General features: G+C 41.9%; 1 protein-coding gene and 1 non-coding gene across 6 annotated transcripts in view; one reads left to right on the forward strand and one right to left on the reverse strand.

Annotated features, from left to right (window-relative positions):
- Positions 1-3,830: 3,830 nt before the first annotated feature.
- The window catches only part of SETD2 (SET domain containing 2, histone lysine methyltransferase), a 109,630-nt gene continuing 92,744 nt past the window's right edge, over positions 3,831-20,716 (forward strand). For 4 of the 5 annotated variants that reach the window (XR_016021252.1, XR_002136692.3, XM_019724006.3 and 1 more), the window contains exon 1: positions 3,848-4,073. Coding sequence is in view for 2 of the 5 variants with exons in the window: in XM_019724006.3 (XP_019579565.3) it covers positions 4,003-4,073 (71 nt within the window). In the remaining 3 variants the exon portion in view is untranslated. Of the gene's footprint in view, positions 4,078-20,716 lie in introns of all 5 variants that reach the window. The other variant, XM_088798193.1, reaches the window with a different exon arrangement.
- Positions 12,290-12,393, reverse strand: LOC141567380 (small nucleolar RNA U13). The gene has a single exon (XR_012489974.1). It is a non-coding gene; the product is annotated as a small nucleolar RNA U13 (small nucleolar RNA).

The raw sequence follows: 20,716 nt of genomic DNA on the forward strand, positions 1-20,716 counted from the left end.
AAAAAGGCACGTCAGAGGACCTCCCTATCTTGATTTTATTGCTTCTGTGTTGTGTCAGTCCTAAGAAGAACTGTCTGTCAATACATTACCGCAAAACTTTTGTTTACAAATAGTAGTTTTGGAGAATGTGTTCAGGGAATCAACTGGTGTTCCTCCCTCCCCCTCAACACTATTTTTCCTTTTCTCATCCCTTTACCAGGTACCTGGAGCCAAACTGTGGGCAGTGTCCAACCTCTGGCCTTCTGACTCCCCTAAGTCAAGAGATGCCGGAGTCAACTCTGTTTCACTCACTACTGGCTACCATGGGGTCCCCTGGGATGAGAGTGGTCAGAGCTGACAGAAGGCAGTTAATGAATGGCAGGAGCAATTATGAAGATTTTTATGGGTTTTAGTACTCTAGAAATGGGATGCCTCTTTTTCACTTTAAGACTTTTGACATTTTTCCTTCAAACACATGTGGACTGAAAAAGGGGTTCTATGGAAAGTAACGTCACAGAGTGATCTGACCATAAATTCCTAACTGGGCAGGTCATGGTGGGTAGTCACGCGCCAGGCACGTAACTTTTTAGTTTATCTTTGCCTCAAGCAAGCCCTGTTCAGTGTTTCTGTGCATCTAGGATTAATACACCTTTGAAATAAGCTGTAACCACACTCAAGAGAGCAGCACACAGTCTTGTTACCCATCCTATAGTCTACTCCCTGCCATGTGTCTTCCCACCTTCACATAATCTTCCTTACATTTCCTCCTCAATTTCAAATGAATAAAACAAGCGGCAAAACTGTTATTCTCCCAGGGTGGCCAAATGGCTCAGTTGGTTAGAGTGCGAGCTCTTGGTTCAATTCCCACACCAGCCAGCAAGCTTCGCCCTCCACTAGATTGATGACAACAAGCTGCAGCTGAGCTGCTGGAGGGGCAATTGGATGGCTCAGTTGGTTAGAGAGTGAGCTCTTAACAAGGCTGCCCGTTCAATTCCCGCATGGGATGGTGGGCTGCGCCCCCTGCAACTAAAGATTAAAAATGGTGACTGGACTTGGAGCTGAGCTGCGCCCTCCACAACTAGATTGAAGGACAACTTGGGGCTGATGGGCCCTGGAGAAATACACTGTTCCCCAATATTCCCCAATAAAATTAAAAAAACAAAACAAAACAAAAAACTGTTATTCCCTGGAGCACTGGAGATCTTGCTACCTGGCAACTGTCAGTATGGCTCAAATAAACTCATAAAAATTCTCTACAGGTCTGGACGTTCTTATGTTGACACACATTTGCAGAAGGCTTTATTTTATGTAAGAAAGTAGGAGACAGTATCTAATAATTATAGGTTAAAGATCAAATTATTCCACAGCTTTGGTCAGGAAGCCAGGCCCAAGTATGTGTTCTGAGGATGCATTCTCTTTGATTTTAAAATGTGTGTACAAAGAACCCCTAGTACAATAATAGATGAGGGCATTTAGTAGCGCTCAATCGTCTAACAATCTTGTCTGTAAAAATTTGGTTCATTTACTAATGTTTGGGCTTGGTATTTCCCACTGACCCCCATGGTTTCATGCTTATGGAGCCCAGCTGTACCACCTCCTGCAAGAGAACTGTTTGTTATTAAGGAAATAGGAAACCTGTACCTGACTGCTTTTTTCTCATTCACCTCAGTTTAGGTCCTTAACACCGCATATTTACATTGTTTTAGCCATCTCCACCTATAATTAAAATAGCCCTTTACTACCTGTCTCTCCAGTGTCAAGTGGCTCCCAGTGGCCTACGTGGCATGTAAGGCATGGCCCAATCTATTCTTTCAAAGCCTGAATGAAATATAACACTTACTGGACACTTAATGAGAGGCATTGCACAAGCATGTTTCATACATTTTAGTTGAATAATCACAACATCCTCAGGGCCATGTAGAATACCCCTGTTTTATGGATGAAAAGTAACCATGCCCAATGTCGCATAGCTAGAAAGTGGCAGTGCTGGTACACAATGCCAGGTATAGCTGGCTCTTAACTGCACTATATCTGAATAAGAGCCGACATTTATTGAAGGTTTCAGGCTTTACAAATATTATTCCTCACAACTGTGAAAGACCTGTCCACATTAATATTCTCTTACAATGAGAAAAAGCACAGAGAGATTAGGTAACATTCACGGTCTGTAGAGAAGACTTGAACCTAGAGAGTTGGATTGTCCCTGAACCTGGACCCGATGCCTAAAGGCACCAGAAAAAAAAGCCAAGATAATCCCCAAGTGAGAGAAAACAGTGATGATCAAACATTAATAGACACTGTCAGAATTATTATTCACACTCACACACACACACACACACACAGAGTAAAGAATGTCTATGCTCTTAGATCACATTTCAGTAGTTATGACATAGTGCATTATGCTAATTCAGGCTGTTATAACAATCCCATAGACTGGGTGACTACAAACAACAGAAATCTATTTCTCACAGTTCTGGAGGCCGTAAGTCCAAGACCAAGGTGCCAGCAGAGCTGAGTTGTGGTGAGAGCCCTCTTCTGGGTTGCAGACTGCCTTTTCTCATTGTAGCCTCACATGGTATTAGAGGCGGAGAGAGCTCAGTGGGGTGTCTTTTATAAGGGCACTAATCTCATTCATGCCAGCTGTACGCTCAAGACCTAATAATCACCTTCTAAAGGTCCTACCTACCTCCTAATACCGTCATCTTGGGATTTGGGATTTAAACATATGAACTTGGTGGGGGTGGGTACACAAACATTCAACCCATAAGACAGACAGACCTCCATCCAGATGTTTGCTGGTAAATTCCGACTCAAAATTACAGTGGAAAAAAAGACCAACTCACAAAAAAGCTGATCCTATGAGCCCCAATTTCAAAGTGACCAACTGCAATAAACTCTTCAATATCCTGAGAGTTTAGCTAATGGCTTTATACATTCTTGCTTCTCATTCCAAAAATAACTAAAAACCCGTAGCCCTTTCAAGTTATCCTACTTAATCTCACCGTGTCATTTTTGCAGGAAAGTGATTAATCTTTTTTTAAAAGGACATTTCCTCAAAGGCCTCACGAACCACGCAAAAGACCGGAGCTGCAGCCTTCCAGATGCGGGGTGGGGGCAGAATGCTGCTCCCAGGGAAGGTGTGGGTGGTGGGGACGCCGCGGGCAGGTGGGCAGTGGGAGCAGGCGACCAGCGGTAGGAAGAAGGGGGCATCCCGGGAACCTGGTTTAGGGCGAACCCCCGGCTTAGCTGCGTCTCCGTATCTGTTGAGGGGGCGAGATGAAGGGGCAAGAGGAGAGGAAGCGAGGAGAAATGATGGAGACGGGCGAGAGGGTCGCACGCGAGGCGCGGCGACCACGTTACCTCAGAGCCCCGGGGCCCGAGATAGCGGCCCTCGGCGCCGCTGTGCATTCCGGCGCTCCAGGAGGGCAGGTCTTCGAGGGCCGCGGGGCAAGAAGGCTAGTGTCCCGGTGGGTTCGGGCTGTTCTCTCGACGTCGCCTGCCAACAACCCTGGGCTGGCCCAGGTCACGCCTCAGTCCCCCGCCACCTCAGTGGGCTCGAGGGAGGGGTCGCGGAGCCGCCTCTCTAGGTCCGGGGCGGGCCAACAGCGCTCAGGCCCGGGGCTTATTGTTCCGGGAAGCCGCACGCAGGGTCCGGCCGGTCGGCCAGCTGCGCCTAGCCCAGCCCGCGCCCGCCTGGGGTTGACCAGCAGCTGCAGGCGCTCCGAGTGGCGGCGGCTGACGCGCGTACCGTGCGTGTTTCTTTAAGGGGCCGGGCCTATTGCGGCTGAGGGGCGGGCGGGGTGCGCGTCGCTCCTCTAGTGAGAGTGTGGGGGAGAGAGCGGCGGGCGGGCGGGCGCCGGAGGGAGGGAGGGAGCGAGGGAGCGAGCTAGCGACGCGGGCCGCCCCTGCCGCCGCCGCCGCCGCCGCCGCGGTCGGACCAGCGGCCTCCTCCCCTCCCCTCCCCTCCCTTGCGTCGCCCTGCCGTGGGGAGGGGGCTCGCGTCGCCGCCTCCAGCCGCTCCAGATGAAGCAGCTGCCGCCGCAGCCACCTCCGAAGATGGGGGATTTCTACGACCCCGAGCACCCGACCCCTGAGTAAGTATCAGCTCCACGGCCTCCATCTGCCGTCGGCCTCCTCAGCCCGAGCCGAGGGCGGCGCGTCGTGACGGGCGGCGGCGCGGGCCAGCGCGAGGAGTAACGGGCCCTCGGTGGACTGGCGCGGGCGGCGTGAAGAGCAGGCCCGCGCCGCCGCCTCGCCCGGGCCGCCGCGGGTCGGCCGTTGGGCCCGGTGTTGGCGCCGCTACTCGCGTTGCAGCGGCGGTTGGGCCGGGTCGGTGGGGGAGGGGCGGCTACGGCCTCTGCTGCTGCTGCCGCCGTCGCGTCCGCACCGACCCGGCCGGTCCGAGGCCGGGCGGTCTCCTCCTGCTCCCTACGGCTCGCTCAGGCCGCTCTGCAGGCGAAGGTGGCGAGCCGGAGGAGCTGCCGGTGCCGGACTGAGCGAGAGGACACCGGCGATGGTAGGCCGCGAATCCCCGGGCTCGGGTGGAAGCCCGGCCCGTCTCCCGGCCTCCCGGCGACGGCGGCTTGGACCGGAAGGGCCTAGCGCGCGTCGCTGGGCTCGGGGCCTCGGAGGGACTCGTGCTGCACTCTCGGGTTAGATTCTTTTCTGCTGGAACTCGATCCTGGCCTCGTAATGCTTCCGGCTTCAGATTCGGCACCTTTGGCACTTCGGTTTTGTAATGGTGGCGAGGTTTGTGTGGCCCCGATGTTGAGATGACACCGTGTTGTTTTTCCTCGCGAAAGTGAAAGCCTTCGGAGGGGTATACGTTCTCTTCCAGATTCAGGGATCTGCACACTTTCGAAAGGACACTCGGCTTCTTTGACAACATGAACCTCTCACCCTAACTGGATGACTTTCTACCCTCTGTGAAGACTTACTTACTTAAAAACCGGGAATCGTGGGAGGATTCCCTAAAGAGACAGTATTCTGGAAAACCGAAATAGAATTTTGCCCGGTAGTGTTTTTTCAGCCTAGGACGTTTTAACATTTTTGTTAAGGGCTGTGTCTGCTACTGTATCTGATAACCTCAGAGAGCTTCCTCCCCAGAGCCTGGATTCACTTCTTTCCCTACGCCCTCACAAGACTATTGTTTTACAAAGCTATTCTTAAACTCCATTTGCTGGTGTTGGTTGAAGTCTAGACCTACCATGGCACTCATTTTGACTCATTTCAAACTGAACGTTGCTAGGGATTTCACATAAAACTGTCACTTTTATGACGAGAATGATACCAATAGATTTCCTCTTTGGACACATTTTACCTTAGTTCTGCTACAGCCCTTTTTTTGAACCTCTTGCTAAATCCTTTTATCTTGGTCCAAAAATGTCTGGATCTTACTTGATAGTTCTTAGGTTGGATGGCAACACGGCAGGATTCTGTTGGGGTGTTGATGGTTATCTGTGCACAAAAAAGAGAAATAATTATTCTGCCTTTCTAAAACAAAACCCAACTCTTATTTGCAATAGTGAGTTTTCTCAGCATGGGTTTCTGCTTTCATGCGTTCTTGCTTTTAGGTTAACAGGACCTTAATTAGACTTTTGATTTACTGCACACAATCATCAGTCGAATTCCAAAACTCACGTTGTACGCTTTTAGTTTGGGACTTGGAAAACCTAAAAAAACAGAACAAAACAAACTTCTGTGTTATGGTCCAATAAACTGCTTTTGAGCCCTTGTCCTGTACAAAATAACATGGCAGCCCCTGAATGGGCTAAGTGCCTGCTCTCAGTTCCTTTCCAGGTTGTTTGGTGTGGTCCAGAAGCTTTAAGGGTCACATCCTTACACTTCTTAGGGGAAAACGTAGTTTTTCATACTATGTGGGAAAAGGGACTCAGAAGTACCACTTGATAGACATGAGTGGGGAGGAACCAAGAATGTTTTATTGTTTTACACAAGGTCTTGGAGTTTTTTTCACTGCTCTTCTGTCTCCACTGCTTCAGATTTCTAACTAAGTAAGTTCCAAAATATGTGTATATGTGGGTGGGTTGACCTGCCTGGACTGTATAAAGAATTATAAAATCTTTTCTGCTGTAATATTGTAAGAACTGGAAGGGAGCTTGACAGGTATTCTGAACAATATCACCTGTTTTACAGATGCAGAAACTGAAGCCTAGAGAACTGAAGTGACAGCAAACCCTGTGAGGTAGTATGTGTGAGAGAGTGTACCACTGGAGAGAGGCAAGCAGTAGACTGTAAGGTTAAAGAAAGTGGATTTGGATTTCAGAGACCTGGGTTTGAGCACTAGTTGGACCTCGGACAAGTGACTTTGTCTCTCTAAGCTTGGGTTTTCTCATCTTTGAAATAGGTATCATAATGGTAGCAACCTTATAGGACTTTTGGGAGGATTGAATGAGAAGAATGTATGAAAAGCACTTGGCACAGAGTGTGGCGTGTAAGTTCATCTAGCTGGGGTAATCAGGGGAAGCGTTTAAGAGTTAGGATTTTAAGTAAAGCATGAAAAGATCAGGTGGGCTTGTGAGGGGGTGACATGGCTGGCGGAAGGAATAACCAGGCACCCTTTTTAGACTTTAAGTAGTTTGAAATGTTTCTTAGATACATGAAGAAATTGAGGCATGAAACATAATTTCAGTTTGAGTGAAGTAACAGTTGGAACCTGATGTTCTGTATTTATCTTGTACTCAAACTTTAATCAGGCACAGCTGTAAGACTTGGCTTTTTTTGGGTGGCATATAGGCTTATGTTTCAGGTGAAAATGGCTGTAATCACCTGAGTATCTGTGCATTAGGTGTCTGCTATCCTGCAAGCTCAGGGCCAGGTGTTGAGGACACTGTAAATTAGAGCCAGTCAGAGTTTTCTAGAGACAGGCAAGTACTTGACAGTTGTAGAAATGCTGTTCTTTGAACATATGGGTATCTATTTTGTGCCAAACATAGGCACACTAGAGGATGTACAAAACAAAATTTTGCCCTCGGGGGCACCTGCTAGTCAGGGGTGGTAAACAATAATACAGAATGTTGAAAGGTAAGTGCTTTGAAAAATGGGGAAGAGCAAGGGGGAGCCAGAATTTCTGAGGAAGTTGTTGTGATTTAAAGTGAGGTGGACTGGGTGAGCCTTCTTGAGAGATATGTAGGCCAAGACTCAAAGGGAAAGGAGTTGGGCACGTTAATATCTGATGGGAAAGAGAGACTAGTTAGTTCCAAGGCACTGAGGCAGACCTAGTGAGTTTTGCCCAGTATGGCTAGATGGAATGAACAAAAAGGAGTAATAGTAGATTGGGTCAGGGTGGGGTGCACTTTTCACGGGTCTTCTTAGAGCTATCCTAAGGACTTTTCCTGTTCACAGGTCTTCGTAGAGCTATCCTAAGGACTTTTCCTAGAGCTTTCAACAGAGGAATGACGGTTTGCTTTCAGCTTCAGAAGGATCTACTTAGTTTGCAGGGGAAACAGTAGTAAAAGCAGGGAGACATGTAAAGAAGCTAGTCATCTAGGAGAGAAATGTTGGTGACTTGTACCAAGGTGGTAACAGGAGATGGTGAGAAATGGTTGAATTCTGGATGTACGTTGAAAATCAAACCAATGTGACTTGTTGATAGATCAGATGTAGCATGTGAAAGAGGAGCCAAGGACGATTGCAAGGCTTTTGGACTGAGCAGTTAGAAGGATGGTGTTGCTATCAACTAAGGTAGGGATGACTGTGAGAAGAGTAAGTTTGGGGAATAGATTCGGAGTTCAGTTTTAGACATGAAAGTTTGGGATGCCTGTTAGACATTTGGGTGGAATTCATATCCAAGTCTGAAGGTCAGAGGAAGGTCTGGACTAGAGATAAATTTTGTAGTCATCAGCTTAGGTAGTATTCAGAGCCACTAGACTGGATGAGATCACCAAGGGAGCCAGTGTAGAAAGAGAGAAGGACCCAGGACGAATCCTTTTAGACTGCAGTGTTAAGAGGATTGTTACAGTGTGCAGTGTGAGGGTGTTAACATGGGCAGTGTCCATAAACAACTGGGGGAAATTACCTGTTCACTAACCTCTAACTAGAAGTTAGCATTTCTTTTTATTACTAGTGTAAACAGCGAACTACATATTAACATTACCTGGGTTTTTACTACTAGTACACCATCCCATGCGGGAATTGAATCAGCAACCTTGTTAAGAGCTCGTGCTCTAACCAACTGAGCAATCCAGCTGCAGCTCGTTGTCTTCAATCTAGTTGTAGAGGGTGCAGCTCACTGGCCCATGTGGGAATCGAACCAGCAACCCTTTTAAGAGCTCACACTCTAACCAACTGAGCCATCTGGCCGCCCCTCTTTTGTTTTTTGAGAGATCCACTCTTTAGGAAAAAAAAGAAAGCCTTTTATTTTGAAAAAATTTCAAAGTTTCAAGAATAGTATAATGAGGGGTGGCTGGATGGCTCAGTTGTTTAGAATGTGAGCCCTGAACAACAGGGTTGCCAGTTCGATTCCCACATGGACCAGTGAGCTGTGCCCTCCACAACTAGATTGAAGGACGAGACTAAAAAAAACACCGTTTCCCAATATTCCCCAATAAAAAAAATTAAAAAAAAGAATAAAGAATTTATATATATTTTCATCTACATTAACTAGTAATTGAAATTTTGCCACATTTATTTTATCTTTCTATATAAAAATAAAGACATGTGTTTGTTTATTTTTGGCTCAACCATTTGAGAATAAGTTGCAAACATTATGACCCTTCACCCCTAAATATTTCATAATATTACATAAGAACAAGCATTCTCTTAGGTAACCAATATACAGTAATCAAATTAAGGCAATTGAACGTAACAATACTGTTACCTTTATACAGGTCATACTTAAATTTTTCAGTTGTCCTACTAGTGTCTTCTTTTTTCAGTCTAGAATTACACATTTCAAATAATTGTCATGTCTCTCAGTCTTTAATCTCTGAGGATAGAGCTTTAAATTCAAGCTTTGGAGGTACTTTATTATGATCTCTTTGTACTAACCATAAATGTGATATTTTAAAAACAGTAAGTATCTGGTAGTTATGTTTAAAATGGTTTCTTTTTTAAATTACCAAAACAATAAATGCTTATTGCAAAAGGGTAAGGTAGTGCAGATGTTTATAGAGGAGACAGTAACAATCCACCCTTAACACCTCTTCCCCACTCCACCTCTAAATCCCACATCTAAGAGGTAACCACCACTAACAATGTAGTATATACCTTTCCAGACCTTTTTCTTTTGATTTTTGTTTTCACATACTACACATACCATTCTACCTTTTTTCTGCATAATGTATCGTCTGCATGTTTGCACTTACATATAACATGCTCAACTTTTTAAACAGGCAATTTCCTATACTATGGATATACTATACTGCTTTGTTTTCTTAAGGTGTCTGGTTATCATGTTAAGCAGTTTAAAAGGGCCTTAGGACATGTACTGTGTGGAAGGTGTCTCCTTCCAAATGTTTCCTTATGGTGTGAGTATATCTGGTAATTTGTGATAATGTTTTCATGATTTTGTTTATAGAGTTTGACTCATGCTTTTTAAAAAAATTTATTGTCCATAGTTATGTCTGTTTGCCCTGTCTCGTTCTGATAGATAAAAGAGCTTTTATTCCTGCCCTACTTTGATTAGTTGCTTGGTTATTTTAAGGAGAAAACTCAAGGCATTAGCACACACTCTTGAAAATGGTTGGTTTGAAGTTGGCCAACTGAAAATTCAATAGGTTTGTTGTTTTTCATAATGGGATTTATATTTGGAAGTCTACTTTCGTGGATTCAAATGAGAGGCAATTACATTGTGTAATTTTTGGTTGTCATCTCCTAATAAAATGTTGTATTGAGTCCCTTAGCTTTGCAATTCATGTATAATGTACTTTATATTCAATTTGGTAGGGTTTTTTTTGTTTTTTTTTTCCCCCAAATCAAGCTGACATTTACCTCAGCGTCTTTTCCAACTGAGCAAATTTACATTGGTCATTTAGGTGGAAGTTTAACATTGGTCTGAATTCCTATAGATGCTTTTTATTTTAGAATGCTTTTCCTGTCAGATGCTAACATCTCACAAGTGAAGATATCCTTGGGATGGTGTGTAGGTGTCTGTAGGAGTGTGACCATGCTGGCAGGCTGCTGGGAGGTCTGCTTCCTGGGAGCCTGCTGTGGGCCTGCAAGAACCTGGAGCAAGTCCGTTTCTGACTGTAACTTTTCCTGCTGCCCAGTTCCTACCAAGTACAGTTACAGCCTCTCTTTGGGGAGGGCTGGATACTAATCACCAATATTTGCTTCATGATTAGCTCCCTGGAGACCCATGGACTAACTGGTATTTTGAGTCTTGCCTTTGATATTTGGCCTCTTGATGAATAGTTATTAATTACGTACTCTATTTTAACAGGCAGATGATCCATGCCAAGTTTAAAATTTCACGAATTTTGTGTTAATGTATAGCTAACATTTTTCATAAATTATATAGATGGCTGCAAAAACCTTTTGTATGGAAATCCGTTTGTTGTGATATTCAGCACACACAAAGACTTTCTAAAATTGCCTGGTTAAAAATACAACTCTTCTATTAATTTATAAATTCTAGATTAGAGTATTTGTATCAACTCTGTAACATAAGCTACAAATTTTATGCTAATGCTTCTGTGGTGAAAATGATAGTTACGAGGAATCAAGTCAACTGAAACATTTATTGAGTATGTACAACTGTGTACCCAGCAGCTGGTTACTGGGATTCCTCCATTTAAGAGTAAGTCTCTATAACACATTCATTATAATCTTTTTATTTTCTAGTATACAGGATTACAAAATCCCTTAGGTACTAGCAACAGAACCAAACAAGTCTAAATCGTATGAAAGAATGTTAGGCTCCGGTGAAATGTTAGCTTTTCTTGATGTTTTGTATTAATAACCACCCATAGTGTATCTTAAAAGTCGAAGAATTATAAAAATACACATGCATGCAAACACATCTTTTAAGATATTTATATGGAAAAAATAGTAATGATGACAATAAGAAAACACAAGCAGTGGATACATTTCACAAAAGCACATAGCTAACAAATAAATTTTGCTGTTAGCATATGCACAACTGAAAAAAATGTCCTATCACAGCCAGGTTCAAACTCCTGCCCAAATTTCACATCCTCTGACACTATTATCTCGTCTAATAAGGAAGAAAAGTAGTCAAAGAAAGATGAGCACCAGGTATTTCTTGGTAGTCTCATTGTCTCTCTCTCATGCACGCGAGCAGTACTGTAATTGGGGAAACACTGGTTTTATATTTGACTACCACTGTTTCAATGTGTTGATATTCAGCTCTTGACATTACTTCCTTACATAAACTGCTGTTAATCTGCCAAAAATACTATACTTTTTATAATTGTGACAGTTGGCTTCCTGAATAGTTATACAATAAAAGTTTTGTATTTATTTTTTAATGGACATGGCAAACTAAATTTAAGCTTAAAGAGTATACTTACTGTAGTTACCTTCGGGGAAACTTCAGGAGTGCGTTTTCACCTATTTCTAACAAAATTATTTTATTGTCCTGTAACATAATTGATGTACTAATTTGCCTTTTGTTGAGAGGGGGAGAGTTTAGTTTATGCCTTTCTCGTGTCATGCACACGGCTGTGCTGCTGCTTGTGCTGCTTTTGTTCTCAGTGCCAGCTGTGTCCTGGTGCTGAGGTAGTCCTAGTCCAAGGGTGCCATTAGGCTTGAACTCATGGTTTTTGGACAAATGGACAGCGCTCACAATTAGCAATAGTGAATATATGGTGGGAGCATAAGATACCAAAGAGACATGCATCATTCTTCATTGCTGCTACTAGGGAATCAAGTGGTTGTAGATTAACAGGATAGGCTATACAATTATTGTTACTTTGAAATAAACTTCCATGTAATTTGCTTGGATATCTATAGATGTTTTCTCTACCTGAAGAATTGTTTGGAAAATGGGACCATTATTACTCTAACGTGAGTTATTCTAAGTTGGACATCATTAAGACCCTAAATTAATGATTCCCTGATTCAGAAATTTGCATTATTCACAGTTGACTTAAAAATCAGTGCTTGTTTTATGGTACTACAGAGGTAGAAGAAAGGTAGGTATACAAGGTTGATACATACTTAAAACAAAACAAAACCCTAGATCATATTTTGAAATTTCCCCGTTAGTAAGTTTTTCCTTTTGTCTTCATTAAAAGAAAGTTTAAGGAGGGTAAATGACACTGTTCTGTTTTAGTGAAATTTCAGGTTAGTTATAGTTTAAGCATAGGTGTACTAAAGTAATTTATATATATATCAGATGGGTAATGTGCCGATGTCGTAACAAGGTTTGAGGTAGGCACATCTCACAGAAGAACATGAACACCCATTCATCACACTTGTGGACTACGAAAGGATCTACTAAAGTAAATTTTTTTGAGCCCATCAATGAATATAATATTTTGATTTTTGTAAAAGGCACAATTTAGAACAGGGGTTGGCAAATTGGACATTGGGCCAAAATCCGCCTGCATGCGTGTTTTATACAGCCTGTGAACTAAGAATGAATTTGTTTTTTTTAAATGGTTAAAAATCAAAAGATTTTGTGACATGAAAATCTTAAATTTTCAGCAAAGTGTTGCTTATCCCAGTTTATGCTTTTTAGAGTGGCTTGGTAAGAAGTTTATCTAATGCCAACTTGGCATTAGAGTGATCGATGAATATCACCGTTATATTAGAATAACTATCTATTATATGTTTCTCCTTTAGTATAAGCTTTTAAGGAAAGAGCTTTAAGCTTTCAGGTTGTTTTACTCTATTAGTCAGAAAAAAACAGAGTTTAAGGAATTGGTTAAACGGGTTTTTGGAGAACTGAGAAAATGAAAAGGGGACACTGAGGTAACAGGAGGGCAGAAAGTTGGCTGTACCCACCCGAGGGCTGGGAGAAAAAAGGGTACAGGGTGTGGTCCCCAGAACCTAGAAGCTTGGAGTAGGACCCCCTAGAGCTGAGACGTCTGAGGATGTGGGTATTGGACTACTGGTGCTGGTGTCTGTGAGGAATTGCAGTTACACTGGTCCAGGATTGTGTAAAAAAGGTAGAAACTGGAATGAACACAGGGTGAAATGCATTGATGATTGATCGGTCCATGCACATAGGAACTGACCGAACAGAAAGGATCAAGTTCCCTCTTATTCTCCCAGTCTTTCAGTCTTTGTCTAGCACATGCTATTAGTGTCAAAGGAGAAATGTAGTTTACAGGGTCCTAATCATATCTAAACAAACAAGAGTGTAGAAAGTGTGAGCTAGGAGCTAGTTGCTGAAAGAAAATATCTTAGACACATTGTCTAAACATATTGAAAAATTTCTCAAGGCACCCGGTAAGAAATTATTCTAGTGTATTTTCAGGAATCTGGGAAGGTAAAAAGACATCCAAAAGAAGACTTTTGGATGAGCATTGTGAAGTTTCTGGAGGCCTTTTTTTTTTTTGTTTAAGTCATGATGTCTATTTATTCCCCATATGTTGCACTCTTGCATAAACAGTGAAATCCTGGCTTTGTTTACCTTGGCCTTTTGGGGATAATAGGAGTAAAAGACTGAGGAGTGAAGAGTAAAACTTTATTAGGTAACAGTAAAATGTAACATATAAAAAGTTGGGACTTTCTGTATATGCTTCAATTTAAGATTGCTACCCCATAGGAGAAAAATAAATCCAATGATCAATTATTTAGGAATAAGGGTTTCCAAATAGGATAAAGCCAATTTGTGTATGTTCTAGTTTAGTGTTTCTTGAACTGTGGTGAACAACCAGGCTTTTTTTTTCTTTTCTTTTTTTTAGTCTGTCATGGACTGATACTTTTTAAGCATACAATAAAAATTAATTTCTAGAAAAATGAAGTGAAAAATCCAGACATTCACAATACAGTGGCACTGATGGAAGTCACGTGTCTTGATTGTGGTGGTGGTTACATGAATCCATACATGGAATAAAATTGCATAAAACTGCACACACAGAAACGAATATGAATGCAGGTTAAAAAAAATTATGAAAACTGAATAAGGTCTAGTTTAGTTAACAGTCATATATAGCAATATCAATTTCCTGGTTTTGCTTGGACTATCGCTATATAAGATGTCACCGTTGGGATGGGGCTGGGTGAACAGTAGAGTGGCTCTCTATTATTTTTGCAGCTTCTGTCAATCTGTAGTTATTTCAAGATAAGAAAAAATATATAAAATATATATATAAGCCTACTGATCCCTGGTCAAGGTCATATTGCTGTAAAACTTTCCAAAACTTTAGTCTCAATTTCTATACTTCTGGATACGTAACAAACTTAGCCAACTGGCACTGGCTTGATGACTACAGTTAAGTGTTAGCTCCCTTTTCCCTCTGTTTACTCCATATTTTTCCTGTTCTCAAACTCTTTCTTCCTTTCATCTCCTACCTCCACTTTTCTACTCCTCATTTGTTCAAAATTACTTACTATTTATCCTTATTTTCTAGTAGTGGAGACTTGTTAATTAAAGAATGTTACAAATATGTAATTCAAATTGCTAATAGTTTCCATTTATTGAGCACTAATTATGTGCCTGGCACTATATGGAAGATTTTAAATAGACATTTTTCTTTCATCCTCAGTTTGAAGGAGATATGGTACTACTACGTTAGTTTTATAATCTCTCTGGCCACCCTTTTTTAGTGACTTAGGTTTGAAAGTGTTAAAAAAAAATAAAATTGGAGGTGGTATTTAAGTCCAGCTTGACTGCCTTTAAAGTTTTTGCTCTTAACCTATGTATTATACTGCAGTGCCTCTCCATCTGGTGTTTTGAAAACACATAATGGAGGAGAACAGGAGGCACTAGAGAGACCCTAGAATAGAAAACTTACACTGAACTGTATAGTTCTTTTTCGTCATCCTAGTTAGGGTGTTTGCACCATGTCAGCTTTGATTTCCAGTGCTCTTTGTGTGAATGTAGGCGTGAAAACCAGTTGCCTAGTTTGACTTTTGGATATGATATTTGCTATTGTTGTTACTTCTAAGTCATAGTCCTTTTATTTTATTTTTGTTGTTTTTGTGACGGGTACATCTCCCTTGTCAATTTGCAATATTTCTCTGTCGTAGAACGTAAGATTTGACCTAGTGAGCTACTGATGGTACTTAACATTACTCTGTGATTACTGGAATATTTTAAAGTGGCTTGGAACTTAATGGCTAAGGCTGTGGACCAACTGTATTTTCTTTAATTGTGATATAGTATAACTTGACATTTGAGACATAACAAAAATCCAATGGGAAAGAAGTTCTGATAAAATTCTGTTTTATAGATTAGCATTATTATTATTATTATAACATATTATTATATACTGGAAATTGCAACCAGATTTCTAATTTGCAAAATGTTATACAAAATACTCTATTGTTTTTATGTTAACCTCAAGAACTCAAAAGATAATTTTCACAGGAAATGAAAATTTAGTACTGTGGTGTCTTATCCTAAAAGGTTGGCACATGGGTGGAACATGGATTTAAATATGAGGTGTGATTAAAAAAAAAAAGTGAATGTTTAAGCTTAAAAAAATTATTCAGTAAAAGAAGCATTGCCATTAATCCCCCTCAGAATGCTCCCCCTCACTTTGAACACAGTTATCCCATCATTCTTGCCACTTTCCGAAGCAGCTATGGAAGTGCTCTTTCATGAGTGTCTTTAGTTGCGCTGTCGTGGCTGCCTCAATGTCCTGAATTGATTCAAAACATTTGCTTTTCATGGTCATTTTGACTTTGGGGAAGAGCCATAAGTCGCACGGTGCCAGATCTGGTGAATAAAGTGGATGAGGACACACTGTAATGTTTTTATTTGACAGAAATTGCCGTACCAGAAGCGATGTGTGACATGGAGCTTTTCTGTCTGTTGTGATCAAAGAATACGGTGAATGCTGCTGCTGAGTGCCATCCAATGGAAGGGCTTCAATACCGGAAGTGGCGTGTCGAACCTTAGTAACAGTGCGTGATAAGTTTCAACTTGTTCGGTGCAGTCAGTGGAGTGTGAGCTACGGTTGAGAGAAGGTGTGTTTAAAGTGTGCCATAAATCATGGATCATGAACAACGCATTGATATGAAATGGGAAATGGTTTCATCCTCCATCATGACAACACTCCATATTGCACATCTCTTCTGGTATACAGCAATTTCTATCAAAAACATTACAGTGTATCCTCATCTACCTTATTCACCAGATCTGGCACCATGCAACTTCTGGATCTTGCCCAAAGTCAAAATGACTATGAAAGGTAAACATTTTGAATCGATTCAGGACATTGAGGCAGCCACGACAGCGCAACTAAAGGCACTCATGAAAGAGGACTTTCAGAACTGCTTTAGAAAGTGGCCAGAAGGATGGTATAAGTGTGTTCAAAGGGAGGGGGAGTATTTTGAGGGGGATTAATGGAAATGTGTCTTTTACTGTAATATTTTTTTTATTTAAACATTTATTGTATTTTTTATCACACGTCTTACTCAGAATATGAATATTCTTCCCGAACATAAAATAGTTCCATATCTACTGTTGTTGAGTTTTTGTTTTTGTTTTTCTTTTTTTTTTTAATTTCTCTCCCTGAGTCTTTCAATTTAAATGAGCCTAAAGTAGAACTACATGTTGATGCTATTTGGCAAAAGTTAATTTATAGAAAATACTTTCTATCATAACATAATATTCACTGCGGTTACCTATTTATGATATTTCTATTGTTGGGGAGTAAAATTCTTGCAACTATAGAAGTAATCTAAATCCAATGGGTGAATCCTGGTGGTTACTTCTGTTTGCATCAAGGGTTTAATGCTCAGCCAGAACCAGGTGAATGGTTCTGATTGTGGGTAGGTGGGTGATTGGATGGTAACAGGAGTACATACATTTTGTCAGCGCACTTCTAACTACCAACTCTCTCTGCTTACTGCATGTGCACACATGGTCTTTTGTTGTTTACTTGTTTGGGAATTTATCCTCGTTCATACTGCAATTAAACATTAAAAAAATTTTATTTTGGAAAATTTCAAACATTCATACAAGAGAGAATAATATAATGAGCACCCGCCCTTCCCCCCACCCATCCGGCTTCATCTATTATTAACATTTTGCCATTCTGGTTTGAGCTATCTCCCACTCTTTGTTGTTACTGCAATATTTTAAAGCACCCCAGATATTCTATCATTTCATACTTTTTTATATCACTGAGAAAGAAAGGCTTTAAGAAAAGTAACCACAAGACCATTATACCTAGTGCAGTTGGCAATAACTCTAAATGTTACTTAATACACAGTCCCTATTCATTTTTTTAAAAATCAGGATTACGTAATTATGTGATTACCAGATTTAAGATCTATCTTAATCTCCCCGTGACTACTGTGTAACAACCAATTTGTGCTTCTTAAGCTCTTCCCCCTTTTACCCACCGGCAATGCCCCTCCCATCTGGCAACCATCAAAATGTTCTGTGTATCTATGATTTTCTGTTTTGTTTATTCTTTAGATTCCACTTATAAGTGAAATACGACATTTGTCTTTCTCTGTCTGACTTAATACACTCAGCACAATACCCTGTAGGTCCATCCATGATGTTGCAGATAGCAAGATTTCATTCTTTTTCATGGGTGCATAATATGCCATTGTGTATATATATCTCACCTCTTCTTCATCCATTCAGGGACACCCAGGTTGCCTTCATATCTTAGCAATTGTAAATCATGCTGCAATGAGCATATGGATGCACACATCCCCTCAATGTAGCATTTTGGATTTCTTCAGATAAATATCCAGAAGTAAGATTACTAGATCTTTCTTTGTTGCTATAGCCTTTGTTTTAAAGTCTATTTTGTCTGGTATACGTTTTGCTACCCCAGCTTTTTTGTTTGTTTCCACTTGCATGAAATATCCTTTTCCATCACTTTACTTTCAGTCTGTGTGTGTCTTTCAATTTGAAGTGAGTCTCTTATTGGCATCATATGTAAGGGTCTTGTTTTCTTATCCATTCAGCCCCCATATCTTTTGATTGGAGCATTTAACCTATTTACATTGAAAGTAATTATTGATAGACGTGGTTATTGCCATTTTATTATTCATATTTTTTATTTTTTTTTTCTTTGTTTTGTTTCATCTAAAGAAGTCCCTCTAACATTCCTTGTAATACTGGTTTGGTGGGGATGACCTCCTTTAGCTTTTTCTTATCTGTAAAGGTATTTATCTGTCCTTTGATTTTAAATGATAGCTTTGCTGGGTAGAGTAATGTTGGTTGTAGGTCCTTGCTTTTCATCACTTTAAACATTTCATGCTAGTCCCTTCTGGTCTGCAAAGTTCCTGTTGAGAAATCAACTGACAGTCTTATGGCAGCTCCCTTGTAACTAACTGCTTTTTTCTTGCTGCTTTTACGATTCTCTCTTTGTTTTCAACTTTTGACATTTTAATTATGATGTGTCTTGGTGTGGGCTTCTTTGAGTTCATCTTGTTTGGGACTGTGCTTCCTGAGCTTTTGAATATCCATATATTTTATCAGGTTAGTGGAGTTTTCCATCATTATTTCTTCAAATAGGTTTTCATTTCTTTGCTTGCTCTCCTTCTTCTGGTACCCCTATGATGCAAATGTTGGTACACTTGATGTTGTCCCAGAGGCCCCTTAAATTGCCCTCATTTTTTTGGATTCTTTTTTGTTTTTGCTATTCTGTTTGGGTGTTTTCTGCTACCTTGTCTTCTACATTGATTATTCGATCCTCTGCTTCATCTAATCTTCTGTTGATTCCCTCTACTGTATTCTTCATTTTAGTTATTGTATGCTTTATTTCTGACTGGCTCTTCTTTATGTTTTCTGTCTCCATTTTTATATTTCCTATCTCTTTGTTGAAGTTCTCTCTGAGATCATTGAGCATCCTTATAACAAGTTTTCAAACTCTGCATCTGGTAGCTTTCTTTTTCTGGAGCTTTGTTCTGTTCTTTTATTCAGGACAGGTTTCTTTGTCTCCCCATTTTGGCTGCTTCCCTGTGTTTGTTTATATGTATTAGGTAGGGCTGCTCTGTCTCTTTGTCTTAGTAGAGTGTCCTTATATAGAAGGTGTCCTGAGCGGCCCAGTGGCACAGTTTCCCTGGTTGCTAGAGCTGAGAGGCCCAGGTGTGTCCCTTGTGTGGATGGTGTGTGCCCTCCTGTTGTAGTTGAGTCTTGCTTGCTGTTTGTACATCAGTGGGAAGGATTGACCCTCAGGCTGATTGGTTGTAAGGACTTGCTGTGACTTCAGTGGAGGATTCGTGGTGCAGGGGCTGACCCTACAGAGCAGGATTCACTTTAGCACAGCTCTTGTGCCTGCCCAGTCTGCCCTTTGGGTGTGTCATCCTTGGAGGAAGCTGGGTGATGCTCTGGTGATGCTCTTGCTCAGTCCACAGCTGGCCACTGGGCATGCCCGCTCCGGGGCCTCCTGGGAGGGGAACCCCTGCAGGCCAAGTTCAGCTGCAGCCTGTACCCTGCCTGGGGCCACCTGGTATGAGTCACAGAGCAATCTGCAGATGGCTGCCACCTGTGCCGTGCTTGGAGGTGCCTCAAGACGAGAGGCCAAGCCGTGAACCAAGGTTGGCTGTGCTAGTGCCTGGCTTAGGGCTGCTCAGCAATAGGTATGGGACACGCCAAAGCCAGATGCTGCTTATTTCGGTTTTGTGAACCTTTGGGAGATTTTAAGGAAGCCTGCAGCATGAGTCAAGAGAGGCCATTTGTAAGGAAAAGCTACTGGAATCAGCTTGGGTGTGCCCAAAAGTTGGGTGTGGTGGGGTCTCAGAATCACCAAGGTGAGGTGAATGAATGGTGTTAGCCAATTGATGGAGACTCAGATATGGTGCCTGCCTGCATCTGCACGCTGGGAGTGGGGAGGCTTCAACAATGAAACAAGGGCTTCTGCTGGCTCCTCTGTCTGGGAGAAAGCTGCCCCTCCAGCTTTTGCTGTAAAGTCAGACAACTCAGTTCCACCCTGTATGTCCCTGGTGCACTTTTTGAGCTGCTGCCCCAGCACTGGCTCTCAGAGCGAGTGAGTCAGTCAGTAAGTAAGTCCGTGCACAGGCCCTTTAAGAGGATTGCCTGGGGCTGCAGCCGCCCTCCATCTCACTCAGCTATAATCTCCACTGGTTTGCACAACCAGAAGTTATGGGGACTTCTCTCCCTTGCACTGAAATCCTGGGCTGGGGAGCCTGGTGTGGGATTGGGACCCCTGTCTCCTTCAAGGGAGACCTCCACAGCAGACCTCCTGACTTTTAATGGTGACCTGCGGGTGTGGGAACAGCCCAGTCCACATCTCTGCCCCTCCTACCAGTCTCGAGGTGGCTTCTTCTGTATGTCCTTAGTTGTAGGATTTTGGTTCAGCTAGACATCAGGTGATTCTCAGGCATTCTCAAGGTTGTTCTGTAGTTTAGTTGTAATTTTGATGTGGTCGTGAGAGGATGCAAGCACAGTGTTACCTACTCCACCATCTTGATGGGAAATCTGTTGGTTGCCTATTGTATCATATTGGGGCACTTTCAGATTGTCTTACTTTTAGTGATGTCAAAATTAATCAGTGGATTTTTGTATGGTTAGCCTGATGCATCCATTATGAAGTTCCCATGAACCTTTTGCTTATTGGTTTTAGCTGCCATTGATGATTGTTGCATTTATTAGCTAGAGTTCTATAAAGAACAACTAATGTGGACTTTTTTTTAATGCATTCATCTTTCTATA

The sequence above is a fragment of the Rhinolophus sinicus genome, chromosome 5, assembly GCF_057876585.1.
Source record: "Rhinolophus sinicus isolate RSI-liver-muscle chromosome 5, RSI-T2T, whole genome shotgun sequence".
NCBI classification, from domain to species: Eukaryota; Metazoa; Chordata; class Mammalia; order Chiroptera; family Rhinolophidae; genus Rhinolophus; species Rhinolophus sinicus.